A 21,112-nucleotide genomic window follows, 5' to 3' on the forward strand; every position below is an offset into this window, starting at 1 on the left:
ATATATATATATATATATATATATATATATATATATATATATATATAAAAGGTTCACAGTTTCATATGCAATTCAATTTTTAAAAATTCTTCTTTGTATATCTAAATGTTCTTGCTTATTTATATTTCTTAAGTTTGTACTAAGTAGAAAAGAAAAAAAAGTACTGGTGGGGACTTAGGAGATATGGTGTTGAGAATGTGCTTGTTCCATCAGAGGGCTACTGCTGCTATTTGTCCTTCATTCTTGAAGAGGACCATGACATGAGGGAGGTGATGCCATGACACGCAAGTGAATTGGATTTAAGCTGGTGTTCAAAGTTACCGGTCTCACTCTCTCCTCCAGAGCCATCTGGGTTTAGTGGCCAGATAAAGATCAGGACAACTGGAGATGGGCCAGGATGCAGTGGGGACCTTGGTCTTTTCATGCTAAGGTCTTCAACAGGTCCCAGTTTGACTGAGGCAAAGTCCATTCAGTGATTAAGGCTAAATAAGAAGTGAAGCAGAGAATGACTTCTCTTCTTTAGAAGACATTTATTTGGGTTTTTCTTTTTCAGTAATGTTACGATAAGACTCAAAATTGATCAGAGGACCAAATGGGCTTTGCTTGTAGATAACATTCCATCTGATAGGTCTTTCATCCTCTTATGCCTGGAAGACTCTCCTTCCTCACTCTGCCTCTTTGGATACATAAATCACTTCAAGGCCTCAAAGTTCTAGGCCTTTCAAATCCTCCCACTTTTAATTACCTCCACCCCAACTGCAATGCTGGCAAATTACTTTGTGCTTACTTCAGAAATATTTCCTATATGCTTAATTGTGTATTTGCTATTCTTTTGTTTTCTTCCCACCCAGTAGAATGAACGGTCCTAGAAGGCAGGAGCCATTTTCATTTTGTAGTCCCAGTGCCAAAAACATAGTCCTGTGCATTCAGTAGGTGCTATATAAATGCTCATTCCCTTCCCATCCTGATTGCAGTCTTTTAGAAGGACATCAATCACACCTATGGGTTTCATAAAAAGGTTACTCCATCTGTGACAAGGCAGGTGAGACAAATGGATCAGAGATGACAGACAGCCTGCTTGTGAGAGACACTGGGAGAAAAATGGTATAAATGTGAAGGGATGACACTGTCTATGAGAGAACATGGAATAGTGGCATAGTCTCCAATAAGCAGAACAAAAAACTCAGATGATGGTAGACGCTTATTGTAATTGCTATTTCAAGGACTGAAGATCTGAAAGGTTTATTATTTCCCCAAATTCCTTTCTTCGTGTCTATTTGATAAAGATGTTTTAAAAAAAAATTTATTGAAGGCTTTTGTTTTTTCCCTTCCAGAAAACCATCCCATATAACAATATTTTTTAAAGACAAAAAAAAAATGAACATAAGAGTAAAAACTCAGAAAAATATATTATTCTTTATGAATTTGCATGTTACCTTGCACAGGGGTCATGCTAATCTTCTTTTAAACATTCCAACTTTAGTATACGTACTGCTGAAGTGAATATATGAGCATTCATATAATAATTTATTTTTCTTTTTTCTAACCCAAGCAGTTACTTCATCTTGATATTTGCTTTGTATAAAAACCCATGGTCTATCATGAAGGCTTTTACTGCATGTCTGTATATTTATTCCTTACTGAGCAAAGGAAGATGTTAAGAGTTAGCTGGAAAAAACTGTTCAGTCATTTAAGTCATGAAGGTTAGTCATTTTTAAGTTGTGTCTAGCTCTTCATGACCCCCTTTTTTTTGGGGGGGGGGCTTTATTTCTTTCTCCAGCTCATTTTACAGATGAGGAAACTGGGGCAAACAGGGTTAAGTGACTTGCTCAGGGCCACACAGTGTCTTTAGTCAGATTTGAACTCAGGAAGATGAGATTTCCTGATTATTCTAATAGCCTGATGGTGAATAGATCTGTTTCAAGTCTCTCCCTCTTCAATCCATCCTCCTTTTAGTCACCAAAGTGATTTTCCTAAAGAGAAGGTCTGACTTTGTTATCCCCCTATACACTTATTTTAGTGGTTCACAATCTCTTCCAGGTTCAGGTCAGAATTATTCTACTTGTAGTTTGAAACCCTTCATAACCTTCCTACTTTTCCAGGGTTTTTACTGGCCTCCTGACTGTTCCACGAACAATACACTTGGCTCTAGTAATTTTTGCTGGGTGTCTCCCAAGCCTGGAATGCACCCCCTCCTCTTCTCTGCCTATTGCCTTCCCTGGCTTCCTTTAAGTCCCAACTAAAATCTCATCTTCTGCATGAAGTCTTTCTCAGACTTTTAATTCTAGTGCCTTCCCTCTTTTCATTATTTTCTATATAGCTTGTTTTGTGCTAATCTGTTTGCTTGTTATTTCCCCCACTAGATATGGAGTTCCTTGAGAGAAGGGACTGTCTTGCCTTTTTTGTATTCCCAATGCTTAGCAAAGTGCCTGACACATAGGGATGTAATATATGTTTACTGATTGCGAAGGGGTGTAAAGTAGAAGAATGGAAAAGTAGCAAAGGGCCAACTTGCAAAGGGCTTTAAATGCCAAATCATTGGTACTGGAGGTAATGGAGCCACTAACCTTAGGGCAATGACATGCTCAGACCTTTGATTTAGAAAAATTACTTTGTCCCTAGAGTGAAGGATGAACTTGAATAGGACACTTTGAGATGGGGAAACCAATGAACAAACCATTGCAACAGTCCAGGCGTACAGTGATAAGGGTCTGAGCTAGAGTGGTGGCTGTGTGAGAAGAGAGAAGGGGATGTGTGAGAGAGGCTGAGAAGATGGAAACAAATGAGCTACACAGAATAAATGACGAGTCAAAGACGGCACTGAGGTCATAAGCTTAGGTAATCAGGCAGATACCCAGTAATAGCAGGGTTTAGAGGACAGTTTAAAAGATAATGAACTCTGTTTTAGACATGTTGAATTTGAGATACTTATAGGACATGCAATCTTGTGATGTCCAAAAGGTAGTTGATGATATAGGACTGAAAGCAATTAGACACACCAACACACAGACACAAACACACCTCTGGGAATCATCAGTTTAGAGAAATGAGCTGATGAGCTAATGAGAAGCTGATGAGATCATCAAACAAGACAGTATAAAGGTTCTTGTGGGAAATATAAGTTTAGCTCCTTCCTTTTTTCCCCCTCAGAGGGTAAGTAAAAGACTGAACTATCAACCATCTCTGGTCTACTACCAGCTAACAGAATTAGGGCCCAGTGCAGCTCAATCAGATTAAAAATGTGATAAGGAAATTCTTAACAAAATAAATTAAAATACAATAGTCTATGGATAGTGCTAATAAATGGTTTTCTAAGTATGTGGATCACAGGGATCTTTAGGTATGGTTTAATGGACCTTAGGTTTGACACAACTGCCCTACAGTGACATCTTCTGGTGACAAATGGTTAAAGAGAAGTTAATGCTAATATGGAAATGTTTTGCATGACTGCACATGTATAACCTACATCAAACTGCTTACCATCTCAGGGAGGGGAGAGGGGACTGAAACTTAAAATGCAATTGGGAAAAGAATATTTTTTAAGAAAGCTCATGGGAGTTAAAATGGATCTGTGCTGGCAACAGTAGATGCTACCAATTAAAATTACAGACATAAAAAGTACCAGATATGTCCTGAATGTATAATCAAGAACAAAAAAAGAGCATCATTTCTAGATTTTTACAGTAGTCACATGTAATGACCAAAAGTTTTAAGTAACTTAAATGTGGGTAGCTTAGGTGGCCCAGCGGTTAGAGCACTAAGTCCAAAGTGGGAATTTCCTTATAACTCGGATGTAACCAATAAATAAACTCTAGGGGTTCTCTATAGCTTCTAGGAATAAACACAGACTCCTTTACCTCACCTGCCTTATCTTCCAGTCTTAATACGCATGACTTAGTCTTGCTTCTCTGGCCATCTCTCACACTTGGAATGTACTTCATCTCCTCGGTGTTTTAAGACTTGGTTCAAGTGCCACCTTTTGCATGAACCTGAGGTGCGATTAGCCTTATTGCCTTCTGTTTATCTTATTGATGCACATATTATTTCCCCAGACTGAATATAAGCTTCTCAAGGACAAAGATTTTACATTGTTGTCTTTTTATTTCTAGAGCCTAGTATACATAGTAGGGCACTTTAAAAAGTACTTGCTGAATGACGAATTCTGATCATAATAGTGAATAGTACCTGCATTTTATGAAAAAGGATAATATAGGTTTTCTCTCATTAGGGTAAATTTTCTAGACTACAGGGATATTTTAATACAGGAAAACTCATATGAACTTATAAAGAATAAAGTGACCAGGAGCAAACAACTTATATAATAACACTTTAAGGATAAACACCTTTTAAAGATTTAAAAACTCTGACCAGAATTGCAGGGTAATGATGAAAGGAGGTGATGGTACTCAAGATGCTGAATGTGACACATGCCACATGGGCAATGTGGTAATTTGTTTTGCATGAATATACATATTTGTTACAAAGGTTCTGTTCCCCCCACCCCCACTCAATTTGGGGAGGAGGGGTACAGGGGCAGAAATTGTTAACTAAAAAAATATTTTAAATTAGATGATCTCTCTGGGTTCTAGTTCTAAGTGTGTTTTCACATTGAAATGGGGGGTACAAGAAACTTAATTTTAGATTCTGACAATCGGACTCAGACAAGGCAAGTTTAGGCTCCTACAAAAGTGAAATAATCAAATGGCAGATAAAACTTGTGGCTCAAATGAACAACAAAAAAGCTGCAATTAAAACAATTCAAGGAAGAAAGGAAAATTGAGGCAACTTCAAGGACACAGACCAAGTAGAGATAATGCAGGAAAGTAGGGTTAAATATAAAAGTAGTTAAATTCTATCACGTTGTCGAATTAGTCCACTCTCTAACTAAATAAAAAGACTTATCAGGAAATCAAGTCAAACAATGGCTTAAATTCCAGAGGCACACCACCAGGTTAACTTAATTAATTGCATGGCTATTCCATCCTTTCAAATGACAAGGCTTTTCATGGATGTATTCTGAGTGCAGGGGGTGAGGAGGAAAGGACAATCCCCAGTGGTCATTTTAAATAACCATCTTTGCAACTCTTATTTTAAGAGAGGACAGATGGGGTGGGGGGAAGGAGGAGGAGAAAGACAGTGCATTGCCAATGTCTTATCAAAGGAGCAATTTGCAACACAATTTTATTGAAAATACTTGAGTACAATATTAGAGGAAATATCAGGAAATCCATTTTGTAACAGTGACCCGATCAACACAACCACCACAAACAATACAATTCTTGGACATTAACAATAGCTAATGAAAGATATGGTATAAATACTGATTGATATGACAAAGTTTTGGGGTGAGCAACTTTGGTATGATCATGGTTCTCTAGTCATATTATTTGGAAAATGACACAAGCTGGTTTTACATGCATGTAAGCAGAACTGGATGTAAATGAAAGACTTGGCTTGTGTCGTTTACTATGGGCCAATCTAGACAGACCCACAGGAAACAGAAAACCTAAAAATACCAGTATCTTCTCTTGAAGCAACCTTTACAAACTATTTTATCTTTCACATGTATCTGGTTCTACCTCTATATATGTAAACACAGCCATATTTAACATCATAAATTTATTTCAAAAAATAGGCAAAAACAAAAATAATGTTAAATAAATGAAAAATAAGATTTCTCATCAGAGCAGACTGGCTATGTAGATTTCATCCTGTTTTGTGCTAGAGAATAAAATCAGTTCTGGACATTGTCATTTCAATGGGTTTCAAGTATTCTGAATGGTAGCTATACTATTTCTACTGCTTTCCAACAACACAAACATACATAACTGCACTAAGTCTTTTGGGTATCTTGTAAAAGTAGCCAAAGCAGTGTATTTAGTTCCTTCTTTTAACATATTAGATGAACTCGGAAGTCAGAAAGTCAATGCTATCAAGCTATTGTTCATGAAATCTGCACATTTAAACTTTAGCATATAGTTTTCTTGGCAGATTACTTTAGAATTCTCTTTTGGAAACTATTTTACTGCATAGAAAGATACAGTAAGACTGATGTCAACAACCGAACTGTAATTTTTAGATCTGTTAACCTGAAGTAAGATTCTTTCACTGCTGGAATAGAAAATCCTAAATAATGCTGTCATTAAAAAAAAAAGATAAAAACTTGGTTATTTTCAACTAAAAGATTGAAGAACGGCATTACCTACCATTAAGATTGGTCTGCATAACTATACATAACTTTTTATTTTGGTCTGAATTATACAGGCTTATTATCTAGCCAAAGTGCATTAAAAAAACAAGACCAGATAATGTTCAGGATGTTTTTTGGGGGAAGGAGGGTGGTGCTATATTAATATCCAAGTTTCCTTTGACTTCTGAATTAGAATAAAAAAGATATTAACAATCATTTTTCATCTAACAAAATATTGGTTCAGTGAGTTCTTCACTGACACTCTTGAGAATAATCTAGTATTCTAATAAAATAGTTAATATTTATCCACAAATACTTTTTTCCAGATTTCCTTTATTACTGCCTTCTAGGTAAATGTTTTAACGCAGGGATGATTTAATGAATCAACTGCTAGAGACTTTTAACTATTTATACTACAAATAACAAGTACACAGAACCACAAAAAAAGGGAAAGTGGCATTATATAAACATACATTTAATAGTCCTAATGATTCCAAACTTTACTCATGTCAAAGAGAAAAATTAAAAGACTGAATAGTTTTAGTGGATTTAAGCCCTAAATATTGCCTTAGTCAAGTGTGAGCATACATTACTCTATATTTAATGATTTGAAAGTTCAATGACTTGGAGTCCAATCATTGAAATGCCAATTTTTCTTGGCTGCAAAAAAAGGAAAAGAAAAGCAAAAGTTGCATCTAAATGCTATATAAAACAATACTATAAGACAGAATGGAGTGTGCATTTTTAATGAGTTGGGATTTTCTGTGCAATTTCCCTTTTCAATTTGAATTTGTCAGGCTATTTAATTTAGAGATTAGAGGCTGATATGGATTATATATAGAAATTTCTAAATAATTCTAATGCCAGAAATAATTTTGGCATTTTCCGACATGGAAATATTTTTGAGAAACAAAGAGCAGAAATTTACAGCAATATGACAGTCAACTTAGATGTGATACATAAAACTACATTCATTTATACTACATTGTCCTTAACTGATCTGTCTACAAATTTCCATCAGCAAATTGGTCAGTGACAATCATTAAGCTGATCAAAACTTTGTTTAAACTAGGTAAAGTTCAAGAAATTAATTTGAACTTCAACTAACAAAAAATTCAACATTCAAGGTATCCTACAATTCTCTAAAATAATGTTTATTCTGAATAAAAGGTCTAATTCTATATAGCAGGGTTTTACCCAAATGTCCGTATGCATTTTTATTAAATAAAATACATGAAATGCTTTAATACAGGGTTACCTTTGACAAACCCAGATATATAAAACTAAAAAACTTCTGAAATGTAATTACACTCTTACAATTGCAGCTCCAACGTAATGTAAGAGTACAGGAAAAAGTTATCTGCTAGACCAAAACAAAATGCAGGCAATTCACTAAAAAAGGAAAAAAAGGGGAGGGGGTAACGGGAAGGGGTTAAGAAGGTTGGAAAGGTTGGAGAGGGAAAAAGGAATCTTAAAGCACACACAAATGAAGTTTTAATAAACAATAATTATCATACTATTGAGTCCCAATAATTAAAACAAAAACAGACTGGTTGTACTCAGCCTACAAGAAAACCATTATCTGGAGTTATAGTGGTACATGACTGAACAGATAAGACACAGATTCACCATTGTGTGTTCTCCGTATTGCTTCAGCCAATATCATTGAAATGTCAATAACCTAAAAAGCAAAAAGAAATAGAAGGAAAAGGATAAGGGCAATCAAGAACCACACAATCAGGTTTACTTTAAAACCAGAAAGTTTATTGTAGGTATATATTTAGGAGGCAAAAGGAAATCCTTTCTTAAAATGGTTTCCACTGTATAGAAACTTTCTAGGAAGGTCAATTTAAGTGCCTGAAAGATGCTGGTTGCTAACATTTAAATTGTATACACTTTTCAGGGGTTAAGAGGTTTTTCTTTGAGGGGGCAGAGTGGGTATATGGGCAAATCATAATCTTAATCAACACTAAAACTCAATTTGTATGGACCCTAGTAGTAAGATTTTATTTCTATTTACTAAAAGATCGAACATTCTCCTTTCCTAGGTCAACTCAATTTTATCATGAATCTGAAGTGTTCTTCCCCACAGAAGACAGGGTATGCCACAATCTAACAATTTATTGCTGTAGGAATAGTAATATTTTCTTATATTAGGTTTTAAATAGTCATGAAAAATTTTAAATAACTCAGCAAACATTTGTTCTTTCATGAAATGATCATAAGTCATATAATTTTATAAGAAGGGACTAAAGAGGGGGAGTTAGGTGGTGCAGTGAATAGCGCACCAGTCCTAGAGTCAGGAGGACCCGAGTTCAAAACTCGTCTCAGACATTTAACACAAAAACTAGCCATGTGACCTTGGGCAAGTCACTTAACCCCAATCGCCCTCCAAAAAACAAACCAAAAAAAAAACTGGAGACGGAAGGGACGAATTATCTCTTTCCCCTCTTCCAGATTAATACGCTAATAGAAAACATGACCTGGTCAAGCTTAAACAGCTAAGTGGAAGAATAGAATTTGAAGTAAGGGCCTTCTGGTTCTCAAACCAATACTCTTTCCACCATACCTGGATTTTAGAGCAGTGCTTCATTTTGTCCTCCTGTGGAATTGTATTTGTGACCACCACGGCCTCAAATGCAGCATTATTAATCCTGGAAATAGCTGGTCCAGAGAAGATCCCATGAGTCAAAATAGCATAAACTTTGGTGGCTCCAGCAGAAAGTAATCTACAGAGTATCAAGAAAAAAAAAAACAATAAAAACCAAACATCACTATAAATGTCTCTTCTAGGTAGTGTTTGCCTTGCAAAAAAGTATAATAAAGGGTTTGTCCTACCACTAAAAAAATGTTGGGATTTTTTTCCCTTCTTAATGTGACAACTGTATTAGTTGATGACAGTCCTCCATAAAAAATTTACAAGAAATTTTAAGAAGCACATTAAAAAAAAAAATGAAAACAAACAAAAAATCCAGATCTATGATCTTACCACTATGGGGAGGTTCCTTCTCCATGTAGGTTGGTACCTAATTCTACAACTTGTAGTCTTAGAAATTTACCAAGAATACTAAGAGCTTAAGTGATGGGCCCAGGGCCAGAAGAAGAGGAACATAAACCCAGGGGTCCTTCTGATTCTTTAAGGGCAACTCTCCAGCAACTATTAAACGGGCTTAACTAAGGCAATTAAATTTTTTAAAGATTAGAACATAAAATGCAAGTTGAACCTTCTTAAGAGGTAACAGCCTAAGATTTTATGAGGAAAATACACTTGGAAAAAGAAATAGAGAAAGAACTGATGAATGTTATATACTTAGAAATCAGTCTAAATCTGCAGAATCTGTTGGCTAATGAGCCCGCACCACCAAGTTAGTTACTGGGTGATGCATTGTGGAAGAGAGGAGGGGTGTCATGGAAACTCACAAAGATCACAGAAAGGAACAGAGCAGGTATGTGGTCTGCACTAGTGGAAGAAATAAAATCACAGATCCTTGAAATAGGTCAAGATTTATTGCATTCACATTCAAGTTCGATTTTTACTTAAGCATTTTCTCTATGGGAATGAATCTTTTAATTTTATAAATCAAAAGGAAAATGGGATTTAGTTTACATTAGTCATTACTATCACATCATTTTGTACTTCATTTTATAGTCTTTTTTCAAATATCTTATGGGTCACGTCTTTTTAATAACAATGCAAATTCCCTAAAAAGAGGAACCATTTATTATACTTTTTGTGAATACTCTCACAAGTTCAGTGCTAAGCACAAAGCAAGTACTTAACAAATATTTGTTGATTATTTGATTAACTGCTTCTCTTAGGAAATGCTGCCATCACTGTTATGGGCAGAGGGATGTAACAATCCTGCTTTCATTCTTGAACTTCTCTTCATTCTGAAAGTCAGGGCACTGGATATACTGAGACTTGGGAGGATGTAGTCATTATTTGATGTAACAAGGGGGCCCACTTAATTCAAAAGTAAGTGATTAGATAGAAAGGACAGTGAAGTTACTATAATTGTATCAAGATCTGATGTGGAAATCCAAAAGCCTAAGGAAAGAAAGCATGGGGTTCATCTTTTGGGTGAGGGCAAAAAAAATGACAGTGAAAACTACTATTAATAACAAGGACACAGAAAGGAAATGGTTCTTAATGCCATTAATCTATGGGGCACAGACTCAGGGATCAAACTAATCAATCAATAAGGTTTTATTAAGTGTCTGTGTGCCAGGCATTGGAGATGGGCACAAAGACAAATGAAATAGTTTCTGAGTTTACATCCCCCTGGCAAACAACCTGCAAAGTGTTGTAACAAAAAAAAAGTAAATATGAGGCAATTTTTGGGGGGGGGAAGGCAGAGGAGGTGAGGAAAGATACATTCTGGGAATGAGGAGATAGTCAGGGAAGGGACAGAGAGACAAGAGATGGGATATTAGAGTTTGGAAATAGTCAATTCTGGTTGGAACACTGAGTACAAGAAGGAGTGAGGTGTAGAATAAATCTAGATAAGTAGAAAGAAGTTAAACTGTTGAAGCCTGTAAATACCAAATAGAAGGGTCTGTAGTTTATCCTAGAGGCAATTGGAAGCCACTGGCACAAGGCTGTGACATGGTCAGACCCTGTTTTGGAAGCTTTGTGGAGGATGAGGGAAGAAACCTGAGATAGAAATGACAACTAGGAATCTCCTGCAGTGATCAAGATGAGAGGTGATGAGGGCCTGAACGAGATGCTATAAATGGAGACAAGGTAATGGATATGAGATACATTGTGGTGGTAGAAATGAAAAAAATAAAAAGGTAGATTTAACAAGATTTGGCAACTGGCTGGAGGGGTGAGATGAATGAGAGAGGAGTTGATAATAAAGTTGTCACAACCTGAGTCACTGAATTGATGATGTATCCTCAACAGAAAAAGGAAGTCAGGATGAGGGCTGGGTTTTGGGCAAAAGATAACAAACTGTGTTTTGAAGACACATGGTGTGAGATGCCTAATGGACATCCATTTGTAAATTTCTAATAGGGTAGGTGATTTGGGACTACAGCTCAGGAGACTATGGATGAATATATAGTTCTGAGAATCATCTGCACGAAAATAATGGAACTCATGGAAACTGATGAGATCACAAAGAGATTAAGAAGTTCACTTATAAGTTTAAAAATAAGGTGATTACAAAAGATTCAACTGAAGATGAATGGTGCAAAATTATAATTCACAAGCTCAGTCTCAAAGTCACAAGCTCTTTCATCTCTCAAGAAGAGATGAAAGAGGACACATCCTTTACAAAGGGAGGGTCCTTCAGGTGTGGAACACTGCCTATAACATCATATTTTTCCGAGGTACTGATTGATTTTGCAGATTAAAAAGAAATTCTTCTTTTTCTTTTCTTTTAAAAAATTCTTTCTTACTTGCTTTGCTAAGGTACTGGGGAAGTCTGCTATTCTAGATGTGATTTTGATTAATATGGAAATACAGAAAATTCTGGGACACTTGGTAGTAATGACATCATATTGGACTTCATAACTTTATGGGGAAGCAGATTTCAATTTAATGTAAAGAAAATATTCCTCAGTAAAACTGTCTAAAAATAAATTGGAATGACTTGGGAAGAAATGATTTTCAAGTAGAAGCTGAATAAACACTAGTAAAGGAAGATATAGAAGATTCCCATTGAGGTGGGAGCTGAAGTAGGTAATATTTTCCAATTTTAATTTTATATGATAAATTTTGGGGAGAGGGGAAGAAACTGGAGAGACTAAATATCACTTGTTCCCACATTCAAGATGAGTTTACTAACCGTGATTAAGAACTACTGGAAAGCTATGTGTAAGTATATTTAAAAAAAAAAAAAAGACAAAACACATTTGTAACAAAAAATCAAACAGTCTATTATTTCCTGTTGGTACAACACTGCTAATATATCAGCAAATGAATAGCACGAGAAATGGAGCTTTGAAAAATGCTAACATTTAAAGTTTTCTTTTTTTCTATTTTCCATCTTGATTTCTAAAATTCCCACTCACTTATCTGCAGCATGGCATATAGTGCCACATGTATCTGCCATGTCATCCACAAGGATGGCCACACGATCCTTCACATCCCCGACCAAAACCATCCTGTCTACCTCGTTTGCCTTCTTTCTTTCTTTGTGAATCAAAGCAAACTCCACATTCAGTCTGTCAGCAATTGACGTCACTCTATAGAAAGGAAAAAAAAAAACACCAGATAATGGGTTGATTCAAATAAAGGCTCTTTAAAAATTCAGTTTTTCTACTCAAATCAAGGAAGAAAGGAAAAATTATGGGTACAAATATGTTTTAAAAAATGTATATAGTGGTGGTGGTGGTGATATGCTGAGTAGGGTACTTGGAGCAACTCATTACCTATTTATTCAAGAGTCACTATCAAATATCACAGGTAGATTTTTTTTGCCATACTTTGCTCAGAGAATGTCCTTATACCAAATGGTCCTAGATGGCTATACCTTTTTTATTTTTTTTTGGAGGGCAATTGGGGTTAAGTGACCTGTCCAAGGTCACATGGCTAGTTTTTGTGTTAAGTGTCTGAGGCCGGATTTGAACCTAGGTCCTCCTGACTCCAGGGCAGGTGCTCCATTCACTGTGCCACCTAGCCGCCCCTATGCTATAACTTTTTTTAAAAAAATGATTGGTGCCCTTTTATTTTACATTCCCATCTCCCAATTCCCAAACAAAAAAAATTTCTGTAAAACCAGATACAATGATCATGTCTGATAGCAAAATGCAACATTATATACTCAAAAGTCCCTCACCTCTCTGATGAAAGGAGAAAGCTCTAGTGCTATGTTTTCTGACTTAAATCTGTCTTCTATATCATGTCTTGCTTTTCCCAACATTAATTTTTGTTGTTGACAGTGTGTTTGCCTCTCTCCAGTAGCATTTTCACTCTTTCCACCCTCCTCCTCACCCCAACACATCCTTATCATTTTTAACCTGCCAAGGTTTGGAAAACTATAAAATCAAACTTGTTAGAAATATATCTAAATTTAAAGATATATCATTTTAGTGAAAGTTTCTATTTTGAGCAAAGAACATCAGCACATAAACTTTGTGACAACTATTTTTCCTACTCAGGGGCCTTAAAAAACAACTTGCCTCTGTGATATGAATGGTTTCAAATAGTTGAGTTTCCCAGATAAAAACAGGCTAGCACCTTGCTTATCTCTATAAGTATGAACTGTCTAGAATTAATTACACTTGTCTGCCTCCTTTACTAATTAAATGGCTTGTGTCTGACAAGAATACTGGGAAGGGAGTAAAACGAAAGCAGCACTGCCTTTATAGAGATATGATTTTTTCTAACAGCTAAGCTAACCCCTCTTCTATTCCTTTCCCTGTTGGTGTTATAAGGGAAGCAAAAGCAGCAGGAATCAATCAACAAACATTTATTAAACACTACTGTAGACAGGTCACTGTGCTAGGTTCTAGGGATACAAAGTCAAAAATCAAGGTATTTTCTACCCTAAGGGATTTTACATTCTACTTGATGGATATGATATGTTCACAAACAGGTAAATGCAGGCTCTATATAAAGAAATACAAATTAATTCTAAGGTTTTGAGGGAAATCTACACCGACAACTGAAGGAAATCCAGAAAGGTCTCTTGAAGGAGGAAGTACTTGAGGTTGAACCATAAAAGGAACTAGAGGTTTCAAGACTTGGAGGGGAGGACAGAAGACATTCCAAGAAAGGGGTACAGCTTATACAAAAGCATAGCAACAGGAAATGAAATGGCATGTAGAGAGGATAGCATATTTACTCGTAGGTTAGTGTAGTTGGAATATGGAGTGTGTGGAGAAAATAATCAGCCTGGAAAGATAGATGGTAAAGAGCTTTGAATGCCAAACATTGAGTTTTTATTTTATCTCACTGGTAATTGGGAGCTTCTTGAGCAGAGAAATAGAACGGTTGGACCTATGCCTCAGGAACATCACAAGATCAGAGATTTAAAAACTGGAAGGAACCTTAGAAACTGTCTCTAAATGCCTTCATTATGTTATTGAGGGAACCTGGTCCTAGAAAGAACCAAGGCTGTAAATGTACCAGTTATGTGGAGGACAGTGCCTAGCAGCACTCATCCTGGACACACAGTCATCTGCTAATCTTCCTTATTTAAATGTGATATTGTGAGCAGCAAGCAAGCTTATTAAAGAGACATGGAAATAAAATGGTTCCTATGAGTACTTCTGTAAAAGCAAATCATCAGAGGATCAGACAGCAAAAATAAAAAGTATCTTTTCCTGGGGGAATTCCAACTCCCTACCCCCATCTCCCATAATTTAGTAAATTAACTGAAATAAGGCTGCAACATTTCAGCCAAATAATTTGTTAAAATGTGATTTTTCTATTTTACATTTCTGCTGATTCCACATACCTAACACCAATTTTTGAGTTACCGTTTCCAAAATAAAAAATTTCAGAGTATTATTTGATTTGGGCAGTTTTCTAAGGAAGAATATTGTTATCAATCAACTCAACTAAGAAACCACCTTGATTCTTGTGGTTCTTCAGTTATTTAGTTGTGTCCAACTGTTTGTGTTCTTATGGACCATCACATGCTAGGCCTGGCTATCCTTCACTATCTCTCAAAGTCTGTTCAAGTTCAAGCTCATTGCTTCCATGATACTATTTTTCCCTCTTGTCCTCTGCCATCCCCTTTTCCTTTTGTCTTCAATGTTTCACAACATCTTTTCCAATAAGACCCATCTTCTCATTATGTGGCCACAGTATTTAAGTTTCAGTTTCAGTATTTGACCTTCCAATGAAAGAGCCTGAAGTAATTTGTTTTAAGTATTGACTGATTCGATCTCCTTGTTATCCAAGGGACTCTCAAAAGTCTTCTCCAGTACTACTAGAAAGTGTCAATTCTGTGGTGTTTTCCTTATAGGCAAATTCTCAGTCATACCTTGCTACTCTTCACCAAAAGTCTATGCAAGACTTTTTAAAAGTAGTATTTTACATATATATATATATATATATATATATATATGTATACCATTTACCTATATTCTAAAACAAAAAGAATTAGTTATGCCATCATCTCCAACTTTAGCCAGAAAGAACATAAGATCTATTAACTGCTTGGCAGAAATTACTGAGATCGCAGCTACTTTTTTTTTTTACTTACCAAAAGTAAAAAAAAATAAAAATAATTTAAAAAAATCTGGCCTAGATTAAAAAAAAAAACCTAAGATTTACAGAACAGATTCTCTTTATAGGTCTGTATGAAACTCTAAAGACTTTTAAAAATTTCAACAGCAAACACTTTAAAATGTGGCACAGAAAGGAGTAAAAAAAACAAAAACAAACAAAACATAAGCAATGCCCTCTTACCTCAACACAACTGTTGAATATTTAGAAACTTGTCTACTAAAGAAAAATAATTTATAGGTTAAAAGTTAATTCATAAATTTAGAATGAAAGGGTCCTCAGGGATCATTTAATCCAATGCCCTCATTTTACAGTTGAGGAACTGAATCCCAGAGAGTTTTAAAGACTTTTCCAAGACCTTGACCCCAAATCAGAACTCTTTCCTTAAGCCAGCTTATATTACAGAGTGCTTATAAAACTGCAATGCTCAAATGTATAAGTTAAAAGCAAGATCTTTACTAAATAATAGGAAACTTTTTCAGATGGAAGTAAATGAGGGAAAAACAGGCAAAGCCAATTGGAAATTGGAAAGAAATTTAAAACTAAGACATCAAAGCATCAGCTAAGAATGATTTTTAAAGCGAGCAATTACATAACAAGTATTACAGCTTTTTAGTAAAGAATTGCAACTTAAATATCAAGTATGACTCAAAAGAAGAAAAATGTAAGAGGACACCCCCAACCCATCCCTTCATGGAGGTGGGAGGTCCACAGGTAGTGTGTATGTTTTCAGAATTATCCAATGTTTTGATCCTGTAGTCTTCTTGTTCTTTAAAAAAAAAACAAAACACTTGTGTTATAAGGAATAGCTCTTTGGAAGAGATAGGGGAAGTCATAGTAGAGAAAACTATGATGATGTAACAATCAAAAGACATCAATAAAAACTTATAAGTTGTATATAACCCTTCCACAGTACCTTTTAGCTCCACCAGCATCTGGCGACACAATGATACAATTCCTCCATTCTGCAATATTTTCTCGAATCCATTGCAAGACTGCAGGTTCTGCATACAAGTTATCCACTGGAATATCAAAAAACCCCTGTGATGATAGTAAAAAAGATTAAAGCAGTTAACAGAACCCAAGATTCTCCGTAAAGCACCTCTTATTAAAGAAAGGCATCACAGCACCGTGGAAGGGATAGGTCTTGAAGACAGGAAGACCCACAGTTCAAAACAGTGGACTAGGAAGTGACCATGTACCCTCTTAGGACCAAGGCAACTCTCTAAGGTTATAAGTAGCAGTGCAGTGATCGATATCTGTGCAAGGCATTCCTTACATTGATGAAATCACATTTTCAGATAAAAAGACATTAAGAACTCGTCTTCCATTCACACACTACTCTGATGCTTCATGTTCACTTACAGGTGGCCCCAAGATTCTCAAAAATCATTGTATTTGAATAAAACATCATTTATTGATGTCTCTGGAAGGTGTCAAACAAAGTTATAAAAACAGAGTAGTCAAATCCCTTGATAAATAACGTGCCTTTAGAAGGCAGACTAACCTAGAAGTTCAAAAAGTCCCACCATCAAAAGGTTGGTGATTAGTATTAGGGAGGCCTGTGGCTTCCACTAGGAGAGGAAATGCTAACACTAATGAAAATCACAAGCCTTCTGGTATCAGGTTTTTGAGGTATATTATATAGATGAACAATGGTTCTTAGTTTTTTATTAACAAGCTATTCATATTCATCCTAAATTGATGGAGATGAAAGAATTTAATTTTCAAAGTTAAAATTCTGATCTCCAAAGGAGAAAAGATTCATAGAATATTTGAGGCAAAAAGGATCTTACATAAAAACCTCAAATAAGAGTCCCATCCATTCATTTTCCTTGCAGAGCAACAATTGTTTTAAAGAAAAGGATCTTGGGGCGGCCAGGTAGCACAGTGAGTAAGAGCACTGGCCCCAGTGTCGGGATGACCTGGGGATCGAATCCCGGCTCAGACACTTAGCATCCGCCCAGAAACACCTGGCCGTGTAACCTTGAGCAAGTTACTTAACCCCAATTGCTTAAAGAAATAAAAAAAAAAGGATCTGAACTTACAACAGTCACCTAGGGAGTTACTCATGTTAGTACCATTAATGCTATGTCAGTGCACAGAATGTACCTGTATCTGAGAAGCATGAAGATCCATTGTGATGATATGATCAGCCCCAGCCACTGAAAGCATATTAGCCACAAGTTTTGCAGAAATTGGAGCACGACTCTAATTAAAAAAAAAAAGTATATCACACAACAGTGAAAAGGAATTATAAATTACTCCACTACATTTTTCAACTGTAAAGACTAAAATCAGACCAAAGTACAAGGCTAGAAAAGCAAAAAAAAAAAAAAATTGGTTGTAGGAAACCAGATATATAATATTTATAAAAAGAGTATATGGTGCCATCATTCTGTTAACTAAAATTTGTATCATGAACTTTAAATATTTTACTATGAAACCCTAAGACATTGTAGTTAAAAAAAAAAACTTTTCTACTCAAAAGTTTCCAACTTAAGGTCCAATTTCTAATGTCCATAATTGTATATTCCTTAAGCAGCTTTAACTCAATGCCAAGTACAGATCACATAGGAATCACTTAATCTAACCTCCTCATTGTAAAGATGAGAAAAACTATGATGAAATGCTATCATTGGATGGCTGATGTGCAAATGGGAAAAAATACTAAGTAATGACTCTTCTTAGTACATCTGGCCATTCATTCCTTTCCAGAAGGATGTAAGAAACAAAGGGCAGAATTAGAGAAGAGGCCTTAGAGGTGGTGGCAGCACTTTTTGGAAGACATCATGGCAGTCAGGAAAGGAAGACACTAGCATATGGAAAGGGGGGTGAATGGGGAGAATCAGCCTTGCATAAAAGGCTGGTGTTTAAGCTGCCTTTCAAGATATGAGGGATTCTAGGAGGCAGGCAGAAAAGGAAATATATTCAGAGCATGAGATAATCAGTACAAAGGCACAAAAATAGTACTATGTGAGGAACACAGAGTAAGCAGGAAAGAGAGCAATGTAAAATGAATCTGAAAGGGTAGGCTAGGGAACAAGATGTAAAGGGCTTGCAAAGCCAAACAGAGGAGTTTATAAACCATTTTAGAGCCAACAGGGAGTCATCACTAGAGTTTATCACATTGAGGAATGAGCTGTACTTAAAGAAAATCACTTTTGTGGCTATGTGGAGAATGGACTGGAGTAGAGAGAGCCTAGGGCCAGATCTGGCAACTAATTGGATATATGGGGTGAAAGAGAGCAAGAAAGTAAAGGATTAACATTACAAACCAGCGAGACTGGAAGAATAGTGGGTACCCTGAAGAGAAATGGGAACCTATCTACAATTTGTAGCCAGTCAGGTAGGAGGAAAACCAGAGGAGCAAGATCACAAAAATCTGGAAAAGAGAATATTCTGAGGAGAGTGTGGTCAGTGTCAAATGCAGCAGAAGAGGCCTGAGAAAAAAGTCATAAGAATTGGCAATTAAGAGATCATTGGGGAAAAAATAGAGATCATTGGTAACTTTGGAGAAAGCAGTTTCAGTTGAGTGATGAGGTCAAGTCAAATTACAAAAGGTTGAAAAGTAAGGTGACCTTTGTAGATAGCTTTTCATGCGATGTTGATTTCTGCTTGAAAAATCATCTGTGAGAAAGATTTCATAAATACTGTAACACACAGAGGAGCAAAGGACAAGAAGATGATACAGCTGCCTGTCAATATATGGCTAAGTAAACTGTAGTATACCAAATGTAAAGGAATATTCCTTTACCCTAAGAAAGGATGAATAAGAATGTGAAAATCCACCAGAAGATAAATAAATGGAAGCAAGTGAAATAAGCACAACCAGGAAAACAATATATGAAATTATTACAATGGTGTAAAAAGAAAGGACAACCCTACCTCCCACTCCAAATTGAATGCTATGTAATTATAACAAAAAAGATACTCCTGAAAAAGAGTTGAGAAAGTAATACTTCATAGAGGTTAAGGAACAAGGGTATAGAATACTGTTAGGATTTGCTTAATATGCTGGTTTTTACTTAAGTGATTTCTTTCAATTTCTTTTTTAAACAATATACTTTGTTACAAATAAAGGTCGGTTGAGTAGGGGGTGACTGTTGTAAAAAGTAAAAGACATCCACATTTCTAAAAGAAAAAATAGAAAATGTGAGTAAATAGAGCTGGAAAAGACTGGAAAAGACTGCTGAAGTAACTAGTGATAGGATACTTGTTAAATTGGTACTACAGCTTAACCTCATGGAAAACTGAGTTTCCTTAGTTATCTGTGGTCATACAAAAACATAGGCTGCAGCTGTGAAGAATTCAACTTCCACCTAGCTGGCAGTGCTATGGCTCAAAGTGCAAAGGATGTGAGCAAGAAGAAATGGGAATTATTTTAGGAAATGGGTTGTTTATAAAATTTGTATTTTGTCTACAGTTCCTATTCCATTCTTCTGTTCCAATATCAGTGCAAGAGAATTTCTGTATAGTCACTGTTTTTTTATTCTATGCAAATCTAAAAGATGAGTCTGAATCTAATACTCTAGAATTGACTTGACAAAAATATTTAATGGATCTGATATATGTCATTCATAAAAGATGCTTACATAAGTAGCAGAAACTGATATTTCTGGATTCTCTATTATTTCATGGGTCTGCACATCTAGATGTCATTTGAGGAAGAGATGGGGTAGAAAGTCGAAGAACCATCTCTATTAATTTTGTATCTACTTACATGTGTACTATTTGTTGGTATTCCCCTCTTGCCCCAATGTAAATTCCTTGAAGGAAGTAACTGTTTCTTTATAGCCCCAACACCTGGTACAAAGTAGTTATTTAAAAAATGCTTGTTAACTAATTAGATGGTGAATCATATCTATCTAGCTATCTTTTTATCCTGATTGGATCATTACTCTCCTCCTGTCTTCTGCAATCCAGCCAAACTGGAAAGAGTAGTGAGGGCCTGATCAAGGATGGTGAGGATAAGAAGAGAGAAGAGGGGACAAGTAGGTAAGATCCTTCAGAGGGAGAATGGACAGGACTTGGCATCTGATTGGATAAAAGGGAAGAGCCAAAGATGATATGTAACATGGAAGACTAGGTGAATGGTGGTGTCATACACAGGAGCTAGTAAGGACTAAGTTTTGGGAGAAAGACAACAAACCTATGTGTGGGGATGTTGATTTTCAGGTACATGGGGGATATATGTGTTGTTAGCCTGGATCTAGCTAAAGATGTGAGCTTAGAAAAGAGGACAGGACTTAAGATTCAGATTTAGAGGTTATTGTCACAGAAGTGGGAGCAAGCTTGCCAGAGAGAACTAAGAGGCCCAAGGGAAGACAGACCCTTATGACACATCAGAATTAAGAAGTTAGTAAAAGGAAAAGCTAGAAAAGCAGTGATTAGAGGGATGAGAGAACACATAACGTATATTACCTTTAAAGCCAAAAGAGGAGAAGGTACACAGGCAGTAGAAAGAAGTTCAAGGAAAACAGTAACTTGGGGGAAAAAACCCATTAAGTGACTAAATCAGTAATAAGTAGTTTAAGTGGAGCAAAGATTCTTAAGCTTGGGTACTTGAAGTTTATTGTTTTTTAATTTTGCTAACTATATTTCAATAATTGGTTTCCTTTGTAATCTTACGTTTTCTCCTATTTTAAATTTTATTCTGAAAAGGGGTCCATAGGTTTCACCTGAGTCACGCACACACACACACACACACACACACACACACACACACACACACACAC

General features: G+C 36.0%; 1 protein-coding gene and 1 non-coding gene across 5 annotated transcripts in view; both read right to left on the bottom strand.

Annotated features, from left to right (window-relative positions):
- Window positions 1-1,401: 1,401 nt before the first annotated feature.
- On the bottom strand, window positions 1,402-1,507 carry LOC138142080 (U6 spliceosomal RNA). The gene has a single exon (XR_011163341.1). It is a non-coding gene; the product is annotated as a U6 spliceosomal RNA (small nuclear RNA).
- Window positions 1,508-5,152: 3,645 nt separating this feature from the next.
- The window catches only part of LOC138142062 (ribose-phosphate pyrophosphokinase 2), a 39,120-nt gene continuing 23,160 nt past the window's right edge, over window positions 5,153-21,112 (bottom strand). For 3 of the 4 annotated variants that reach the window (XM_069062991.1, XM_069062990.1, XM_069062988.1), the window contains exons 3-7: window positions 17,487-17,585; window positions 16,291-16,415; window positions 12,209-12,382; window positions 8,760-8,919; window positions 5,153-7,871 (exon numbers count right to left, since the gene is read on the bottom strand). In XM_069062991.1, coding sequence (XP_068919092.1) covers window positions 7,779-7,871; window positions 8,760-8,919; window positions 12,209-12,382; window positions 16,291-16,415; window positions 17,487-17,585 — 651 coding nt within the window. In that variant the 3' untranslated portion in view covers window positions 5,153-7,778. The remainder of the gene's footprint in view (window positions 7,872-8,759; window positions 8,920-12,208; window positions 12,383-16,290; window positions 16,416-17,486; window positions 17,586-21,112) is intronic. The other variant, XM_069062987.1, reaches the window with a different exon arrangement.

This window comes from Petaurus breviceps, unplaced genomic scaffold, assembly GCF_028583685.1.
Source record: "Petaurus breviceps papuanus isolate PSGF00001 unplaced genomic scaffold, PetGlider_PUasm1.0 90515, whole genome shotgun sequence".
NCBI lineage: Eukaryota > Metazoa > Chordata > Mammalia > Diprotodontia > Petauridae > Petaurus > Petaurus breviceps.